This window comes from Aspergillus welwitschiae (genome assembly GCF_003344945.1).
Source record: "Aspergillus welwitschiae strain CBS 139.54b unplaced genomic scaffold BDQ94scaffold_58, whole genome shotgun sequence".
NCBI lineage: Eukaryota > Fungi > Ascomycota > Eurotiomycetes > Eurotiales > Aspergillaceae > Aspergillus > Aspergillus welwitschiae.
Window position 1 is genome coordinate 1 of NW_020798752.1, and position 15,158 is coordinate 15,158.

The 15,158-nt window shown below is 46.3% G+C and overlaps 7 protein-coding genes across 7 annotated transcripts; 5 read left to right on the forward strand and 2 right to left on the reverse strand.

The window, feature by feature from the left end:
• Window positions 1–121: 121 nt before the first annotated feature.
• BDQ94DRAFT_163541 (uncharacterized protein) lies at window positions 122–1,988 on the reverse strand (the record flags this gene model as incomplete). Its single annotated transcript, XM_026769763.1, has 3 exons — window positions 122–274; window positions 317–1,786; window positions 1,836–1,988. 3 exons carry the CDS (start codon window positions 1,986–1,988, stop codon window positions 122–124), a joined length of 1,776 nt encoding a protein of 591 aa, XP_026620505.1.
• A 3,261-nt stretch (window positions 1,989–5,249) lies between these two features.
• Window positions 5,250–5,714, forward strand: BDQ94DRAFT_163542 (uncharacterized protein; the record flags this gene model as incomplete). Its single annotated transcript, XM_026769764.1, has 1 exon — window positions 5,250–5,714. The coding sequence occupies one exon, from the start codon at window positions 5,250–5,252 to the stop codon at window positions 5,712–5,714; it is 465 nt and encodes a 154-aa protein (XP_026620506.1).
• An 858-nt stretch (window positions 5,715–6,572) lies between these two features.
• BDQ94DRAFT_153770 (uncharacterized protein) lies at window positions 6,573–7,585 on the forward strand. Its single transcript, XM_026768187.1, has one exon. The coding sequence runs from the start codon at window positions 6,742–6,744 to the stop codon at window positions 7,447–7,449; it is 708 nt and encodes a 235-aa protein (XP_026620507.1). The 5' UTR covers window positions 6,573–6,741; the 3' UTR covers window positions 7,450–7,585.
• Window positions 7,586–7,590: 5 nt separating this feature from the next.
• Window positions 7,591–8,364, reverse strand: BDQ94DRAFT_153771 (putative quinol monooxygenase). The gene is made up of 2 exons (XM_026768188.1): window positions 8,282–8,364; window positions 7,591–8,203 (listed from the first exon to the last, which is right to left on the reverse strand). Exons 1-2 carry the CDS (start codon window positions 8,301–8,303, stop codon window positions 7,917–7,919), a joined length of 309 nt encoding a protein of 102 aa, XP_026620508.1. The 5' UTR covers window positions 8,304–8,364; the 3' UTR covers window positions 7,591–7,916.
• A 1,645-nt stretch (window positions 8,365–10,009) lies between these two features.
• Window positions 10,010–11,059, forward strand: BDQ94DRAFT_153773 (uncharacterized protein). The gene has a single exon (XM_026768189.1). It carries the CDS (start codon window positions 10,093–10,095, stop codon window positions 10,741–10,743), a length of 651 nt encoding a protein of 216 aa, XP_026620509.1. The 5' UTR covers window positions 10,010–10,092; the 3' UTR covers window positions 10,744–11,059.
• A 686-nt stretch (window positions 11,060–11,745) lies between these two features.
• Window positions 11,746–12,258, forward strand: BDQ94DRAFT_163546 (uncharacterized protein; the record flags this gene model as incomplete). The annotated part of the gene is made up of 4 exons (XM_026769765.1): window positions 11,746–11,820; window positions 11,912–11,985; window positions 12,043–12,090; window positions 12,156–12,258. 4 exons carry the CDS (start codon window positions 11,746–11,748, stop codon window positions 12,256–12,258), a joined length of 300 nt encoding a protein of 99 aa, XP_026620510.1.
• Window positions 12,259–14,257: 1,999 nt separating this feature from the next.
• On the forward strand, window positions 14,258–14,762 carry BDQ94DRAFT_175567 (uncharacterized protein; the record flags this gene model as incomplete). Its single annotated transcript, XM_026772524.1, has 4 exons — window positions 14,258–14,329; window positions 14,403–14,476; window positions 14,559–14,606; window positions 14,669–14,762. 4 exons carry the CDS (start codon window positions 14,258–14,260, stop codon window positions 14,760–14,762), a joined length of 288 nt encoding a protein of 95 aa, XP_026620511.1.
• Window positions 14,763–15,158: the final 396 nt, after the last annotated feature.

Below are 15,158 nucleotides of genomic sequence, written 5' to 3' on the forward strand. Positions count from 1 at the left end.
TTTTCTTTTCTTTTTTTTTTTTTTCAAATTATCAAAGGGCAGATAACAGATATTGACTGATATGAGGACTGGATCTCTTGCAGAAGTAAGTTATAGACACGACGCCAGAGAGCCGACGCAACTAGTTGAATACGTATGAGAACACCTTCTTAATGATCTCATACTCTACATAGGACGGCGGAATAAACTTCTCTATCATCCTGTCCCACGAAGGTCGCCAAGGCACTTGGAACATGGCACGGTAAAATTCCCAATAATCAGGCCAGTATCCTGCCTGTCCCCAGTCCACGATCACAACAGTCCCATCAGAACGGACCAACATGTTGCCACAATGAAGGTCACCATGTGTGAAAACAATAGAATGATTCATCTTCTTAAGCTCTCTGACTGTCTGGTAGAGCACATATTCATTGGTGAAGAAGACAGAGTCCAAATCTGAAGACTCCTCGGGTAAATTGGGCGGAATCCGATCACGCAAAACTTGGACTATCCCCTCTGTGAAAAGAGCCTCGGACGCGTAGGGACCATATGAGCCAGCGCCATAGTTATCCCAGACTGCGTCGAAGATACCGTCTCGGCATGGAGATGAGTCAACACCCCCAATGAACTCGCCTTTTATGGATCGCATTTGTGAGACGTAGTTGCGAAGCTGGCGAAGTACGTTTTGCTGTTCTGGCTCTGAGACACGATCCCAGTATTTGTTGAAAGACTCCGCTTCCACATATTCCATGACTATGTAGCATACTCCATGGAGAACATAAGCACTGAGCAATCTGGGGATTGGAATGTTGGTTCGAGTGGATACCAAATGCATTGCTTCAGCCTCCGCAAGCCGAACGCCGTGTCCATATTTGACTAGCGTTTCTGAATCAGCCCAGGCGAGACACGCGCCCCCCTTATCGGGACAAAGCTCGTGTGCATTCTTCAGATCTGAAGGGTCCAAGATTATTGTTGGCGGTCCAATAGTTTCAGACCAAGTCAATTCTGGTTCGGGGTTCTCCGCATTAGACACGCTGTCATTTTCCTGTACACCAAAGACTGTGTCTTCTTTGGTCTTGTCGTTTGTCCGCTTGATCTCAAGGGGATCCCGTGCGGTGGGCGGTTCATCACGTTCACCACATATGTTCCTCATGATATCACGGTTGCAGAGTGGCATACCCGTTCCCCCAAATTCCGGTGGTACGTCCGGCCCCAGGTAGTTTACCAGGTCTCCAGCACTTTGCAGTATTGTGGTCTTTTTGAGCAGGCTTTCGGAAATTTCTAGAGAGTCGAGATAGTCGTCAAAAGGCTGTATAAGATAAGCACGGTCAAGAAAGCCAGGATAATACTTTTGCAACTCGGTCACGACGCCTGAAAGCATGTCACGAACTCTATCACGCAATGAAATACCTATCCTGCGGCCAGGTGGTACAGAATAAAGTTTGAATTGCACGACACAGGCAGCTTGCAGGCTGCTTTCACCATAAAGCTCACAATTTGCGTCTATAAGTGCAGATGCAACATTCTCGAGGGCCGCAGTACCCAGATCTGCAAGCCCGTATTTCTGCATGAACCCTTCGTATGTTGCTGGAAGATCTCTAATGGTCTTCTCATCGATGACTACCCACATGATCAGTCTGTCCTCCGTACGCGTTATGTGCTGGAGCCCCGATTTTGTGAGGATTTCCCTTGACCCCGTCAGTGCTGATCGAGGCTGAACAATGCGTCTCCATTTGAGGGCACTCTGGAGGGAGGCACTCGCCCTGGCAAGGCTGATAGAGGGTATGATTGAATGCTGTTCGAGGAACTGTTGATTTGTGAGCGGCTGAGATTGTATTTCCAGAAGCATACCTTACCTTCTTAATAACTATCTCCTTGCGTTTATCGTCGTCACCATCGAGTTGTATGCCCCAAATCTCCGAGTGATGCGCATCTGAGATCAATGACGGCAGCTTCTCAAGAAGCTTAGCAACGTCTCCGTGTGCTGATAGTTCCAAACTTTCAGCCATGGCTTCGTTGTAACCCCCTTTTCATCGAACCTGGATAGTGTATGGCTATAGTAAGAACTTGAAAGCAGTCTTCGATGGCACAGCTGTGTCAATACGCCTTGGACGGTACATGAAGTCACTATCCAACCTTACTGAAATATATATAGAGGCTGGGAAAGTGAGGGGCTATCTTGAGAGAGGCTTTTAGCTCCTTTGGCTAGGTTAGCTGCCCAGCAACCAGAGGTCTCCGCTCTCCTCCTGCCACTTGTTGGGTGGCAGCAACCGATGGCCCATACTGATGCTTCCAGCTCCCACGCCTCCGGGCACCAATGGATACAAGTGTAGAACGCCACGGATCAATATTGGGCATTAGAATCAAGTATAATGGAGGTTTATTCCGATAGTTCAGAAGTAACATGTATGTCGAATGCCTTTTCCCACCATTTGTTGGACATGGATCCGTTAGAGAAAGACAAGACGGCTTAGGAAATGTAAAATCCAAGACAGGGTCCATCCAACGTCATTCCTATGAAGAGAATACAATTTCCATATAAGAATCAAGAAGCCCATGTTACATACTTGACCGGGTCTAAAGCTGCCTTCGCAATTTACCTCCATATCATAAGTATGCTACACAAAGGCAGGTATATGAAAGAGAAATGAAACAGGCAAAAAAAGTATATAGAAGGGGATAAACAAACACCAACAAAGATTAACAAAGGGAAAAAAGGTACTTACCACAAGATAAAGCACGGACTGCTACCAACTGTCAGGATTCTATCCTGGTGCGCTTCAGGAGAGAATCCTCCGGATCTATTCCACTGGATTATCCGGTAAAAGACTAGAATTCTGAGTCACTAGACTGAGAATGCACATCACTTTTACTCTTGCTAGGTCAATGTGAGATCATGTCGTCACATCAACTAGACAGAAAGAGATAAAGGCTTTGGAAATAGTGAATTGCGCGTTTGGATCCACCAACAGCAATCCAGTCCCAAATCCCTACATAATGTTTGTTATATTAGACTTGTAGATTTCATCCCAAAAGGGAAATTTATCAGCCCGTGGGAACACGGCTATTATCAGCAAGCCCTCTTTGTAAATATCTCTCAGTTCAATTCCATATGTGGCACCGAGCAACTATCGTCTAGAATTAAAAGGTCAGTACAATTCTACTCTACACATTACATATACTATATAGGACCTATTCATGACGATTCACAGGCATATACTCTGTCATAATTATGATTTATCCGATTGCAGGCTCCTAGGGTGCCAATAACATTGGGACGGAATAAGATACCTTGACGACTTATGCTGTCCACATAGAAAGTGGCTTCATTCGGTGATATCATCTTCCGCTATTCACCTTCATCATCCAGAAATACAATAATTTGGGCTTTTCAGATTTCATACTGTTCGGACATATATTCTGTGACTGTATGAAGGCAGAAAATGGGGAGTGGGGCGGCAAATCACGGCTCCCAGTGATAGAAGCACCTTCAAAGTGACCTGTTACATGCGGGGTTAGTCGACATAGTACACAGAAGGTCTAACACGCATAGTAATGTATTAGCGTGTAGAATAAAAGAAGTGAATGGCGATTTTCTTGTTACCAAAGACCTTCCTAGTTACCGTTCATTCTCTCAGCCCTGGGAATCTAACCTTGTGCTGCTGCGACTAGCTGTCAGCATAAGCTGACGAAACTTAAGCAGCCGCAAGTAGACGATGGATAGTAACAGAATAGAGGAAGGAAGGGGGGGGGAGGGGCGTAGTTTATTGGCACGGGCAGGGAAAAAACCTACTCTGCAAGTTCAGAGACAACGTTGTAAGACATACTAGTGGGGAAATGCGCAATACGTTAAGGGTCTAATCATTGCAATGTTTTGAAGAAAGAGTAAGGAAGCTTGGAATTGTCCTGGGTTTAATACTGATATCTGGGGCCTTTTGCTACATGGTGCAAGTGATACGAGAAGGTCAAACATGGAAGTTAGATCGCTTATCAATTTCAGCTCAATGGCAGAGAGATGATCCCTTGTTTCAGATGCAGGAACTTGATACATTGCCTGATATTAGCGGTATGCATCCGATTTGGAGAAGAGAAGGTTATCTAGCACCCTAAACAGATTGATTTATTCAGTACAAGATCTCCTACAGCATGCCAATGTACCTGGTCAACATTGATGTACCATCGTGCCTATGAATGAAGATATTGAGCCCAGCCTATTGTAAAGGGTATCCCTGTTTTAAGCCACAGTTTCTCCAACTTTTTCATTAATTCCCAGTTTGTACCCGATGTCATCTGTCTGAGGCGTTGACATAGATATTGAAGCATTCACCGTAGCCAGGCACTTCACCAGATCTTTCGTGGCCTCCCCTACGGCCTCCCCTCCATCTTCATCTTCCTTCCTCGGTGGCCAAGGAAATCATGACTTTGACCAGGAACAAATTTTAGTGGGTTAAGTCATGCTAGCTTGACGAAATATGCCATGGAGATTCATGTCAGTATCAACTACGCAATCCCTCCCCTTTGGCAATATATTCTCCAAAGAGATGCCGCCCCCTGCACGGCTATTCCCGTCACTGCTTTTCTCTGGAGGGTGATATTGAATGCCGATAGTACTCTGTACTTTGACTAGACTTGCTTCACTTAATATGATGATGTAGTAGGTACTATATATGGTATGTATCCATAGTTATATACTTCACACTGGGCTCTTGCCGGTCAAGATGATTGCTCGGTTGCATCTTGCAGGTTTCAAAACTATCTAACTGGGAGATCAGGGCTATTGCCAATTATTGGAAGTTCATCCGCGCAAACATCCGTAGGAGAGCCCTACGGTGTAATGTGAATTTGGGGGCTCGTATTGATCAATTGGAAAATTCCGAAATATAGTAATTCATCTTATGTTCCTATCCTAGGCTATTTAATACTCCAAATAAGCTCCAGTCATCGCAGACATGATGAATACAAGAGATTCACAGTCAAACCCACTTCAATGCGCTTTGACAGCGGCTTGTGCCTTTGATTTTCTCTGCACTCTCACCTTCTCACCTTAAGTAACAGCTTGCAAATCGATTTAGTTCTCTGTTGTTATGTCTTCCCATGATGAGGCCGATAGCGCACCTACGAGCGAGATTAGTCTAAGACCTTCCAGCCAGGATGTTAGAGATATGTATATATTATGTGTTAATATATACGGGAAGGGAGATCCGGCAAAGAAAGACAGCCCGACTCATTGGGCACTTATAATATATAAACCTGGCGAAATCGAGGGCAATATGTACCATGTGCGGAGGAATTATGATTTTTATTATCATACACAGAAGCTTCCGGTTGAAACTGTTACTTTCTATGGCAGAAGCGAACTAATGGAACTTTCCAACACGCGTAGGTTGGAGGCCATTCAACTTCTCGAAGCCTATGGAAATGACACCCGGAATCTCCCTAAAGACAACGAGAACTGTCACGACTGGACCGTTAAAGCTTTGGGGTTGCTCGAGGCAGCAAAGCTTGCTCCTATAGGAACAGAGAAGTATTGGAAGCGCCTAATTGGCAAAGGTCCTATCAGCATTGGCAGGCAGCTTATTGAAGATGGGAAGCCTTGGGTGCGGAAGCCGATCATGCAGCCAGCACGGGAGTTGCCAGCCGATGCGACGTTTGGTAGGACTGAAGAGAGCAGGCCCATTGGCAGGCTAGATCTCCAGAACTACACCCATCTCATGGGTGGTGTCAAAAAGAAATAGCTAGGCTTGCAGATAATGGCCACGGCTGGCTCCGTTCTCTTGTCACACTGCTGCTATGTTAGTGATCGGATGTCGTCTCCCACTGTGTCTGCTACTTCCTATGGCTAACACAAAGTTCTTCGGATGCCGCCCGTATCGTGTCTTGCGCTATCAATTCTCCGCTACAGCATGTTTAGCACGCTATTGAGCCAAGACTTTCTCGTCAATCGGAACGGAACCACACATTATACTACACACAAAGACAGATGCGTGAAACACACTTGATCCTGAGCAAACTGCGCCTCCAGATAGACCGGGGAACGCGCAGGTCTTCGAGCCACGGAAGTCTTCACCCCGGCTGGAATCTTTAGACTGTTAAAAGGTTGATCACGATGTTCGTCACAGTCATGTATGAGTACATGGAATGAACAAACATAGCTACATCCACCAAACCCAAAATTATATAACTACTAGATTACTACAAGTACGGGGTGGCAAGGGGCTAGGTGTGGAAGGTGTGGGTGGTGACTCGCATAGCATTGCTTTCTTAGCGAGACACAGGATCGCAACCTCTTCTCCTTTAGTACTACATCCCGCTGCATTGAGGACTTTTCTATACATCCAACTTCGTGTTGCTTCGTATCTCACTACTTTGGGGCAAAGGGAAGCGTAAAGAACCATGCTCTTGCTTTGAACCGGTGAAGCACCTCGCTTAGCTGGAATCAGGTCGGAAAGAGCGATTAATCAAATTGAATCAAAGCATAACCAATACAGATCTAGTACGAATATACATCCCAAGTGGAGAACATAGACGCCCAATTAATATAAGGGATCTAGCGCCCGTTGGTAACTTTGTACATAAAACACACACTCTTCCCACTACAACTCAAGTGTCTTTCTCTTCAACTTACTTTCCACGTGACCCCTTCTTTAAACGCCCAGGCTTCCAACAAAGACAACACGACTAGGTAATCAGCATTCGCCTTCGTCCATCACAAACAAATACATCCAGCCATCTACCGCTTCATAACCTCATCCAAAACCAAAGATGGACCGTTCAACCAAAGAACCATCCACCCAAGCCCTCTCCGTCAACATCTATGGCCGCGGCGACGCCTCCCTCGGCGACAGCCCCTCGCACATGGGCATAGCTGTATACGATATCGGCGGCTCAACCTGTCAAATGCATCATATCCGCAACCCCAGCGACGAGTACTTCATCTACGACCCACGTGTCCAGCCTCTTCAAGATGATCCTGTCATGAGAGGACGTTGCGAGTTGATCACCTTCCCTCAGGAGAGATGTGAACATGTGAACAACCTACTCTCCTCATTTGGGAACAACGCATCTAATATCCCTGAATTCGGTGTCGGTAATTGTCAGGATTGGGTGGCTGGTGCGGTTGCCATGCTGGAAGATGCCGGTGTTGTAGCGAGTGGGGAGGGTGCGTTCTGGAAGAGTATGATTAATGGGGGTGCGGAGAGTATTAAGCGTGCGTGTGGGGAGTCCGGGAGGAAGTGGATTGATGGGCCGGAAATAACGTTTGAGGGGGATCCGGATGCGAGGTTCAGGGATAGAGATGGAGATGGTAAGAAGGAGGTTGGGAAGTTGAAGGATAATGAGGCTTTTAGGGAGAGGATGCAGGTGTTGATGGGGAAGGGTAGTATTGTTGGTGAAGGAGGGGAGAGGAACGTGGCTGAGAGGCCGTTTTATGTGTCTAGTCCGTTTTTCAGTCAAACGAATAATCGTGGCTAGTGTGGTGTTCTTTCTTATTATCGTTTTTGTTTTTATGGCTCTTGCTGGCTTACTCAAATGAAAGCACATGTTCTCGTCTCACAGCCGTTCATGATGGATTATGGTGTTTTCACTTGCTACATAGAATGCGAAAGGGCTCTGGTGCACTATTGGAGCACTCGGTGAAGGCACGTTACAGTGGCTTTCTGTCTCTCAACTAGTCCCTATGGCAAGGTGAGATAGATCAATAGAGTAGCTCGATTGGCGCTCTCCACCAGCAGAATCGGTATCCGGAAACCCAGCTTTGCACTCACACCTTACTCTCTATGAATTCTGACTAATTCTTGTAGATCACAGCGTACTTCATATCAATGAGGGCATTCATTCAATAGAAGTAAGATGCTACCATGAACAAAGTCCAACGCACGGCATCGGACAATATCATTCAATCTATATACATTCCATTTCAGGTTTTATAGTATGCACATTTACTCCTTCTTCTCCTCCATCTCCTCAAAGCGTCTCAGGTCCATAGGCTTCTCCAAGAGAGGGATGACGTAGGGGTCGAAGGTCTTCCAGTAGGGGTTCTCGAGGTGGTACTTCTGGGAGCCCTCGTTGAGGTAGCGCTCGACGATGCAGAAGTCCTGCTTGTCGTGGACGCTCTGCATGACGAACCAGGACAGGGTCTCCTTGTCCTTGGAGTAGACGGCCGAGGCTTCGATGAGCTTGGCGTGGAGCTTGGAGATGCTCTCCTCGTCGGGCTTAGCGCGGAGGTCTGTTGTTCATTGTTATGTTAGTATGATCAATGCCATAGTATATTGCATAGGGTAGATTTGCGGTTGGAGAAACGTACGGACGACGATAGTGTAGACCATTTTGACGGTGTGATGGGAGGAATAAATGGGGATGTTGTGCGTGAGAAGGAGGGGATGGAGGGGTAACGGGGTTCTTAAACGTGGGCGGGCAAGATTGAGTTATTTTTAAAGAGTTGGGGTGGGGCGGATGATTTACTGGTTAAGGTGTTCTCGGTGAGGATCCGAGGATGAAGCTTATGGGTTCCAGTTCCGCGAGATAAGCTTAAGCTGAGAGTGTACCGTTATGAGATTGGGGTTGCACTTTTGTTCTACACTAGTCTTAGGAATGGAGTAGAGAGACTAGAGTGCTGTAATTCTATAGATAACTCACAAACTTTGGGAACTTCATAGTCCCAATTGTTCATAGCATGAAGTTGCTCGGGGATACTTCGGCGAGTCTGCATCGACCCATATACGACCCCACATTTACTGTGCTGTAGCTTGGACCAGCACAGCATGTGCGACATGCGTCCCTTGCATAAATCATGATCAATGTAATGGACAGCACTGGGTTAGCTTATTCTAGCCATACCTACGGAATTTTCACAAAATACATCACGATATTGTAGCTATAAAATACGTAGGTTTGTTCGGCAGATCGGGGCTCCGGGGTTATGATGAGGGACAAGTCGACATGTGTAAAGAGTATGGATATTTCAGGGTCTATGCCACCCACAATGAACTATCTGTGCAACTGGAAGCACTTGGTGGCTTAGTGGTCAAAATGTCAGAAGTTGAGCTCACGGTAGACTCGGTCTGCCGAGCAATTTCGGCAGCTTAAGATCAGGTTCGGATGTGGTGACGTCATAGGACACTGGCAGACCATTGAAACTAATGTGTGTATATTTTAATGGATAGAAGTATTCGATGGTGGATTTTCATAGTCACTCTAAAGTCGAGATACTTCTTTCACTCGACGCACTCCGGCAGGTGACTTGTGCTATGTTAATCAGGGCTCGTCTCTCTTTCACGGCTGGCTGTCCATTATTACTTTCCAGTGAAAGTTGCTGTAACACAAGTACTAATGCCGGTCATTTCTAGTCTTTATATGCCGTAAAACTTATAAACCACGGGGTCAGGTGATGAGCAGACTTTTCAAGTGTCTATTTTCTTGGGATGCGCAACTTCATTTTTGGGTGAACGCCATGTTGGCATTTATATATGATCAGCATGGACTGTGGGAATAGGACCGTTCGGCCTCAGATCATACTATAAACAGAATTCTTGCTTACCCTTCTAGAAAATCTCCGAGTACCGCGTCCTGCAGCCAATTCTGAACACCATCCACATTCAATTCTGCCTGAATCGATCTCTAAAGCGCTAGTCTCTGGCCTACCCCGCGACCGCCGCGCAGAGTGTGGGACAGCCCAAAGCTCGTATTCAAGCAGGGTCGAATCTCAAAATGAGATCTATCGACTGTCCACCTCTTCGGGGTTTCCCACATTATAACTTCTTTAGGCAAATCGTGTTGAGACAAAAAGCGGGAAGACCTGGGATCGCCGATGCCAAGCAACCACCACAGCCATTTATAGCTTAGGCGAGCCCGATGTTTCAAACCCGTCGGTTCCCTCCGCTCTTCATTCGCGATGTCTCACCTCCACCAGCTTATGTGCATGTAAAAGACCCTGATTCTTCTAACCGAACAGCTCTCTTCGTTCATTTCTCTTCAAGACCAGAGACGGCCAGAATTCTGTTGGTAGCAGAATGGGGAGATATAAAAGCCCCCATGAAAGACCGTAAAAGCCCAATCTTCCCAATTCATCGCATCAGCTTGCTTTTTTAAGGACTATTATCTTCTGGAATCCCCAACATGTTGATCTTCCCCACAATCGCCACTCTCGTGGCTCTCTCAACCTCCACCACCGCCCTTTTGCAGCCCCGCTCAATCACCCCCCCGGACGGATGTCCCATCCCTACCTGGGAAGTTACCACTTTCCACTGGTACAACGGTTCAAAAAGCCTGGACTGTGTCCATAACCAGGCCGACATCAACTTCAAAGATTGCCTCTGCGGTCATGGCTGGTGCGCCCCCGACCCTGCCACCTGCAACGGGAGCATGGTCAATGTTTGCTGGACCGGGAAGCCCAATTACCAGCCGTGGGGATATGGTCCTCCTGAGACACTTGACATCGACTTCGCGGATGGACTGACCTGCCACGATGAGTACATCGGGTATCGAGTACATGACATCGGAAACGGAGCATCTAATTGTGGATATGCGGATCGCGGCGAGGGAAGGATCGTTTCTTTCTATGGTAGCTCCAACTATGCGACGTCTACCGGGCATATGGATTATGTCCTGGGAGATGGGCATGCGCTGGAATGTGCAAATGGTAGCCTGATCACTTACTCTGGGAGCACGGATTTTACTTTGTCATGCACGCACGATGAGTATTTCAATGCGACGTGTACTGCGCCGGACTTTGTTATTCCAGTGTTGAGTTATGAGTGGGTGTCCTAGGTGTTGGGGTGTGATTGGGTGGGGTACTGAGGAAGATGGTAGTGGCTCAGCTGAGTGTCATGTCGGTTGAGAACGATATATGCATGGACCATTGGATAGTTATATTATATGTATGCTTTTGAGACCATTACTCCGGCTTGTTGTCCGTACTCAAAATACTTCTGAGTCGTCTTCAGATGTCCAAGGGTACAATTATGTTCTTTTTAACTAGTCACTGAAGACTAATCGCTTCACTTGAATATTCCGGCGTTTAATAACATAATGCCCTTGTTGTGGCTCATTTAAAGAATATGCAATCACCGTACGGATCATAGAAGCAATTACCCGAATACAAATTTGTCCTAGGAAGTCTCCGGCGAAAGGCTTTTAATGTCACAGGGCTCACATACTTGGCGTCCGCTGGGCAATTAATCAATGCCCAATATGCCGATATTATGCTGTGCATCCCAAGGAACGTGATACTCTCCATATGCGCTGGGATTTGAGATTGTTTAGATGGAGTGTTTTAGAAAGTTTGACACATAATATCAGAATAATTTCCAAGTGTAGAAAAGCGCAAAATCTAGTCGGGCTTCACAGTGTTATGGCTCCCTGTAAGGCGCGGGGAAGTCCACTCGGAAGCAGCCAGGGTCTGCCGATCACAGCCTTACAAAAGCATCGGTGCATTCGTATATGCAGTTGTCTGATAGTCGTCTGCGAGTAGATACCATGTCGCTTTTCTGAGATTTTTTGACCACGACATGTCGAACCGAGCTCTACACTACATGGAAGCTTTCTATGGCCGGTGAGCGTCCGGGGTTTCCGGGGTTTCTTGGCTCTGAATGATACGATCAGATGGATGGCAGGCCTAATATCTACTCCTTGGCATTTGAATCTATTACTCCGTTCAGGGCTATATAATGGTCGAGAAACCCCAGCAGAAACAGAGCATCATCTTCATCGCAATCAACGGAACATTCGCATACAACAGCAGCAAAGTCCTAAACAGACAATATCTCCACCATGCAGTTCACCAAGTCTATCGTGGCTACCGCCCTTGCTCTCTTCGCTTCCAGCGCTGTTGCAACTACAGTCGATGTATGTTCAAGAATTATCTCACGCCTTCTCACTCGACATCACTATATCGAGATCCATTCTTTGTCTATCTGCTAATCAAATATGGCTCTAGATCGCCTACACCTCTAATGGCGTTTACTACAACCAGCAGGTGGAGTCTGATGTCCGTACTTATTTGAGTCAGCCGTATGTTACCTGTCTTGTTAAGGACCTTGTCCAAGTGCATTGCTAATGACTTTACAGTGGATCCATCAGCACTTTCCAGAACACTGCCAATTGCTATCTCTTCTCGTACTTATCACCTTTCCCATTGAAATGATTATGCCCGGTATTGCCACTAACATGAACCGCTATAGCTACTCTGGCCAGGAGGTCTACTATGCTGCCGCGGGTGCGACGAACATCAACCCCCCAGTCTACGCTGCATTCGTCCAGTGCCAAGACCCCTCCTCTACCTAAATCAGTACCAGCATGACGTGATATAGTCATCGCAATGTATTATTTGACAGTGGGTTGTGCTTCAGGTAGCTAGGGTAAACAATGCTGGGTATGTAAGGGTATCAGAGTGACATGATGGGAAGCCAAATTGTTAGCACCATGGGATAATGTTGGTCAGATACAGAGAATGTTATATGTTTGGTTATGCTACACTACGACGACACATGAATAGACAGTATCAGCTTTCCCATGATGACCATGGAAGGAGGTCCTTGGGAACGAGCCAAATGTATCCATTTTGGTCATAGAATGGCAGCCCAGGAACAGTAGGGTAAATGCTTCCTTCACTTCTGGTTTGCTCGCGTCCTGCCATTATTGGAGTACTCCTGGGTTGTTCCACGTATCAGCTCGGGGTGAACATCTTGCTTGGGCCACCTTACAATTTGATGCAGATCCACCCTACTTACCCCATCCAGTACTTCAAATAACGCTTCTTGCATGTCTTGAACAGTCTGATAACTCATAGTATGATTCAAATGTCCACACAGCATCTTTGCTCCTCTTTGAGGTATATGGGTTTTCTTCCTAAGCCGAATCAAGGTAACATTCAAGGTCCGTGCCCGTAGAACATCGCAAGAAGCCTGAAAGAATTTGTCCGCGGATAAGCATTCAAAGCGCCATTCCATTGTGAGTCAACCGCGGCTTTTTTGGAATGTCCGCGGATGGATCGGGCATTCCTCAGGTTTTATTGTTGCTTTTCGCCCAGCCATCTCCACATAATCTGCGCATCCCTACAAGGTCTTTTTCGAGTTGTACTAGACATTTGCAGACTATTTGGAAAGCTAAGGTGTGGCTCTCTATGCTGCACGACCGATCAGTATTGTAATCCTAACCTGCAGGACCACAACACTACATGGATCCAAGTAACTCAGGTATACGTTGTCCGTCATGTTCTCTACCCACAACAGCCATTGGACTCCCCACCACAGCTGCTCATGTTCACGCCTCATTTTTGTATTTCACACACGCCAACCGAAGCTATGTCATATCCCGCTTCCGATCAGAAATTAGTATATTTATATAACACCGAATTTCATACAAAGTCTATGACGCCCAAAGAGTCCGGCTGTCCGATGCAACTTCACACTGAAAATACGACCCGAGTATGCCAGATATTGCCAGATATGACCCTGTCTTAGGATACTGTTTACAACCCACGGGCTGGAGTATAAACAGGTGAACAAAGTCCATCATAAAGCCACCCTTTTCTCTTACAACCAAGCTTTAGCTACACCCATAATCAAGTGTCTAAAATGCAACTAATGTTATCAATATACATGTCATCCTGGCACAAGAAACATGATTCGCTGTTGTATGGAGAGACGGTTCAGCCTTCTCGGAATTTCCGTGGATGATTTCGGCACGATATGCTTATTGCATAGCCATCCCCAGATATGTTGTGTGACCCTACCACACTTTCTCGAGGTGTGGTATATTTTCCCCTTATATAGTCAGAAATTATGAGGTGTATGTTTCCATACTGGATTTAGTGTAACTGCAAGCTCCAGCAAATACATACGGTTTGATTGACTTACACCAGTGTACATATCTCCTAAGTGGGGAAATATGGAGGAGAAGTGCGCTTCACATATGTATCTGTACACTCACAGGATTGATGATTCTTATAGGGTCAGCAGCTAATGCTTGCATTGTGTTGTTTCTTATGCGCCCTGCCTAGTGCTATGCCCCTCAATCACTATCCCAGAAGAGGATGCCAATTGTAAAGTATAATTCACCGTATTGCCTATCATGTCCGAGAGAAGTTCGGTTGTCTCGTGCACCATTTACAGTAAAGAATGCAACCGGGGCATGTGAGACCATCCAGGTAAAGCACACCATTCAGGGCGGGAATATAAAAAGGCAGGCATGTCCCACGGTAGACTGACCAGGGTTCTCGAAACCCAGCTGATAACAGGCGATCCAGGAGCTTCCTCTGCAATCAATAAACGAGAAACCCACAATGCAATTCACCAAGTATATTCTAGCCACTGCAATGGCACTCTCAACTGGCGGCTTCGCTGTCGATGTCGACGTAAGTGCACAGCATGCCATCCCTACGAACAACATATTTCTTCTCAATGAAACGTGTATACTAACATGCTCAGATTGCCTATACGTCCAACGGTGTTGAGCACGTCCAAGTGGTACAGTCCAATACAATTGTTCCACTAGACTACCCGTATGTCTTCAACATGTTTAGATCTATCCAGGCACCTTGTTTTAAGGATCGGCAAAGCTAACAATAGCAAACACACTGGCAGAGGTCTTATTACCACCTTCCAGACCACTTACCCCTGCGATCTTTTCCCGTAAGTCTTAGCCGCACCGCTTAGATTGTTAATCCCCATTTGCCTTTAACACAGCGTCACAGATCGTCAGAAGTCAACGCCTTATACGTCCATCCTGGTGCCCATGTGATTAATCCCGGATTTGAGGCCGCAACTATCGTCTGCCTTGATATTTAAGCGGTGTAATCTGGTATTAATGCCACGAAGCAGGATTGTATGTCATAGCTGTTAATGAAAGCTGCGCTGTCGCGGCTTAATTCCAATGTTTCCGGGCGTGGGGGGATAGAATTCACGTGCAGCTCTTGCAGTATGAGTTATCATTTATAGCATGAGTGCAGCTATTCTGCATCAAATGCACCTGTTCAATTATCTCTTCACAAATCCCATCTGAGAAATTGACTAGCTAGATATATATATACCCAAGAAATATCCCCTGTTCATTGTTTTCATAACCCGCAATAGCCATCACCACTCCTGCCAACCCGCTATCATGGGCCCAGGATCCGATCTATAGCCGATCAGCATATAGTCTCTTCTTTAGACTCAACCAAGCTTCCCGTCCGACCAGCCCCT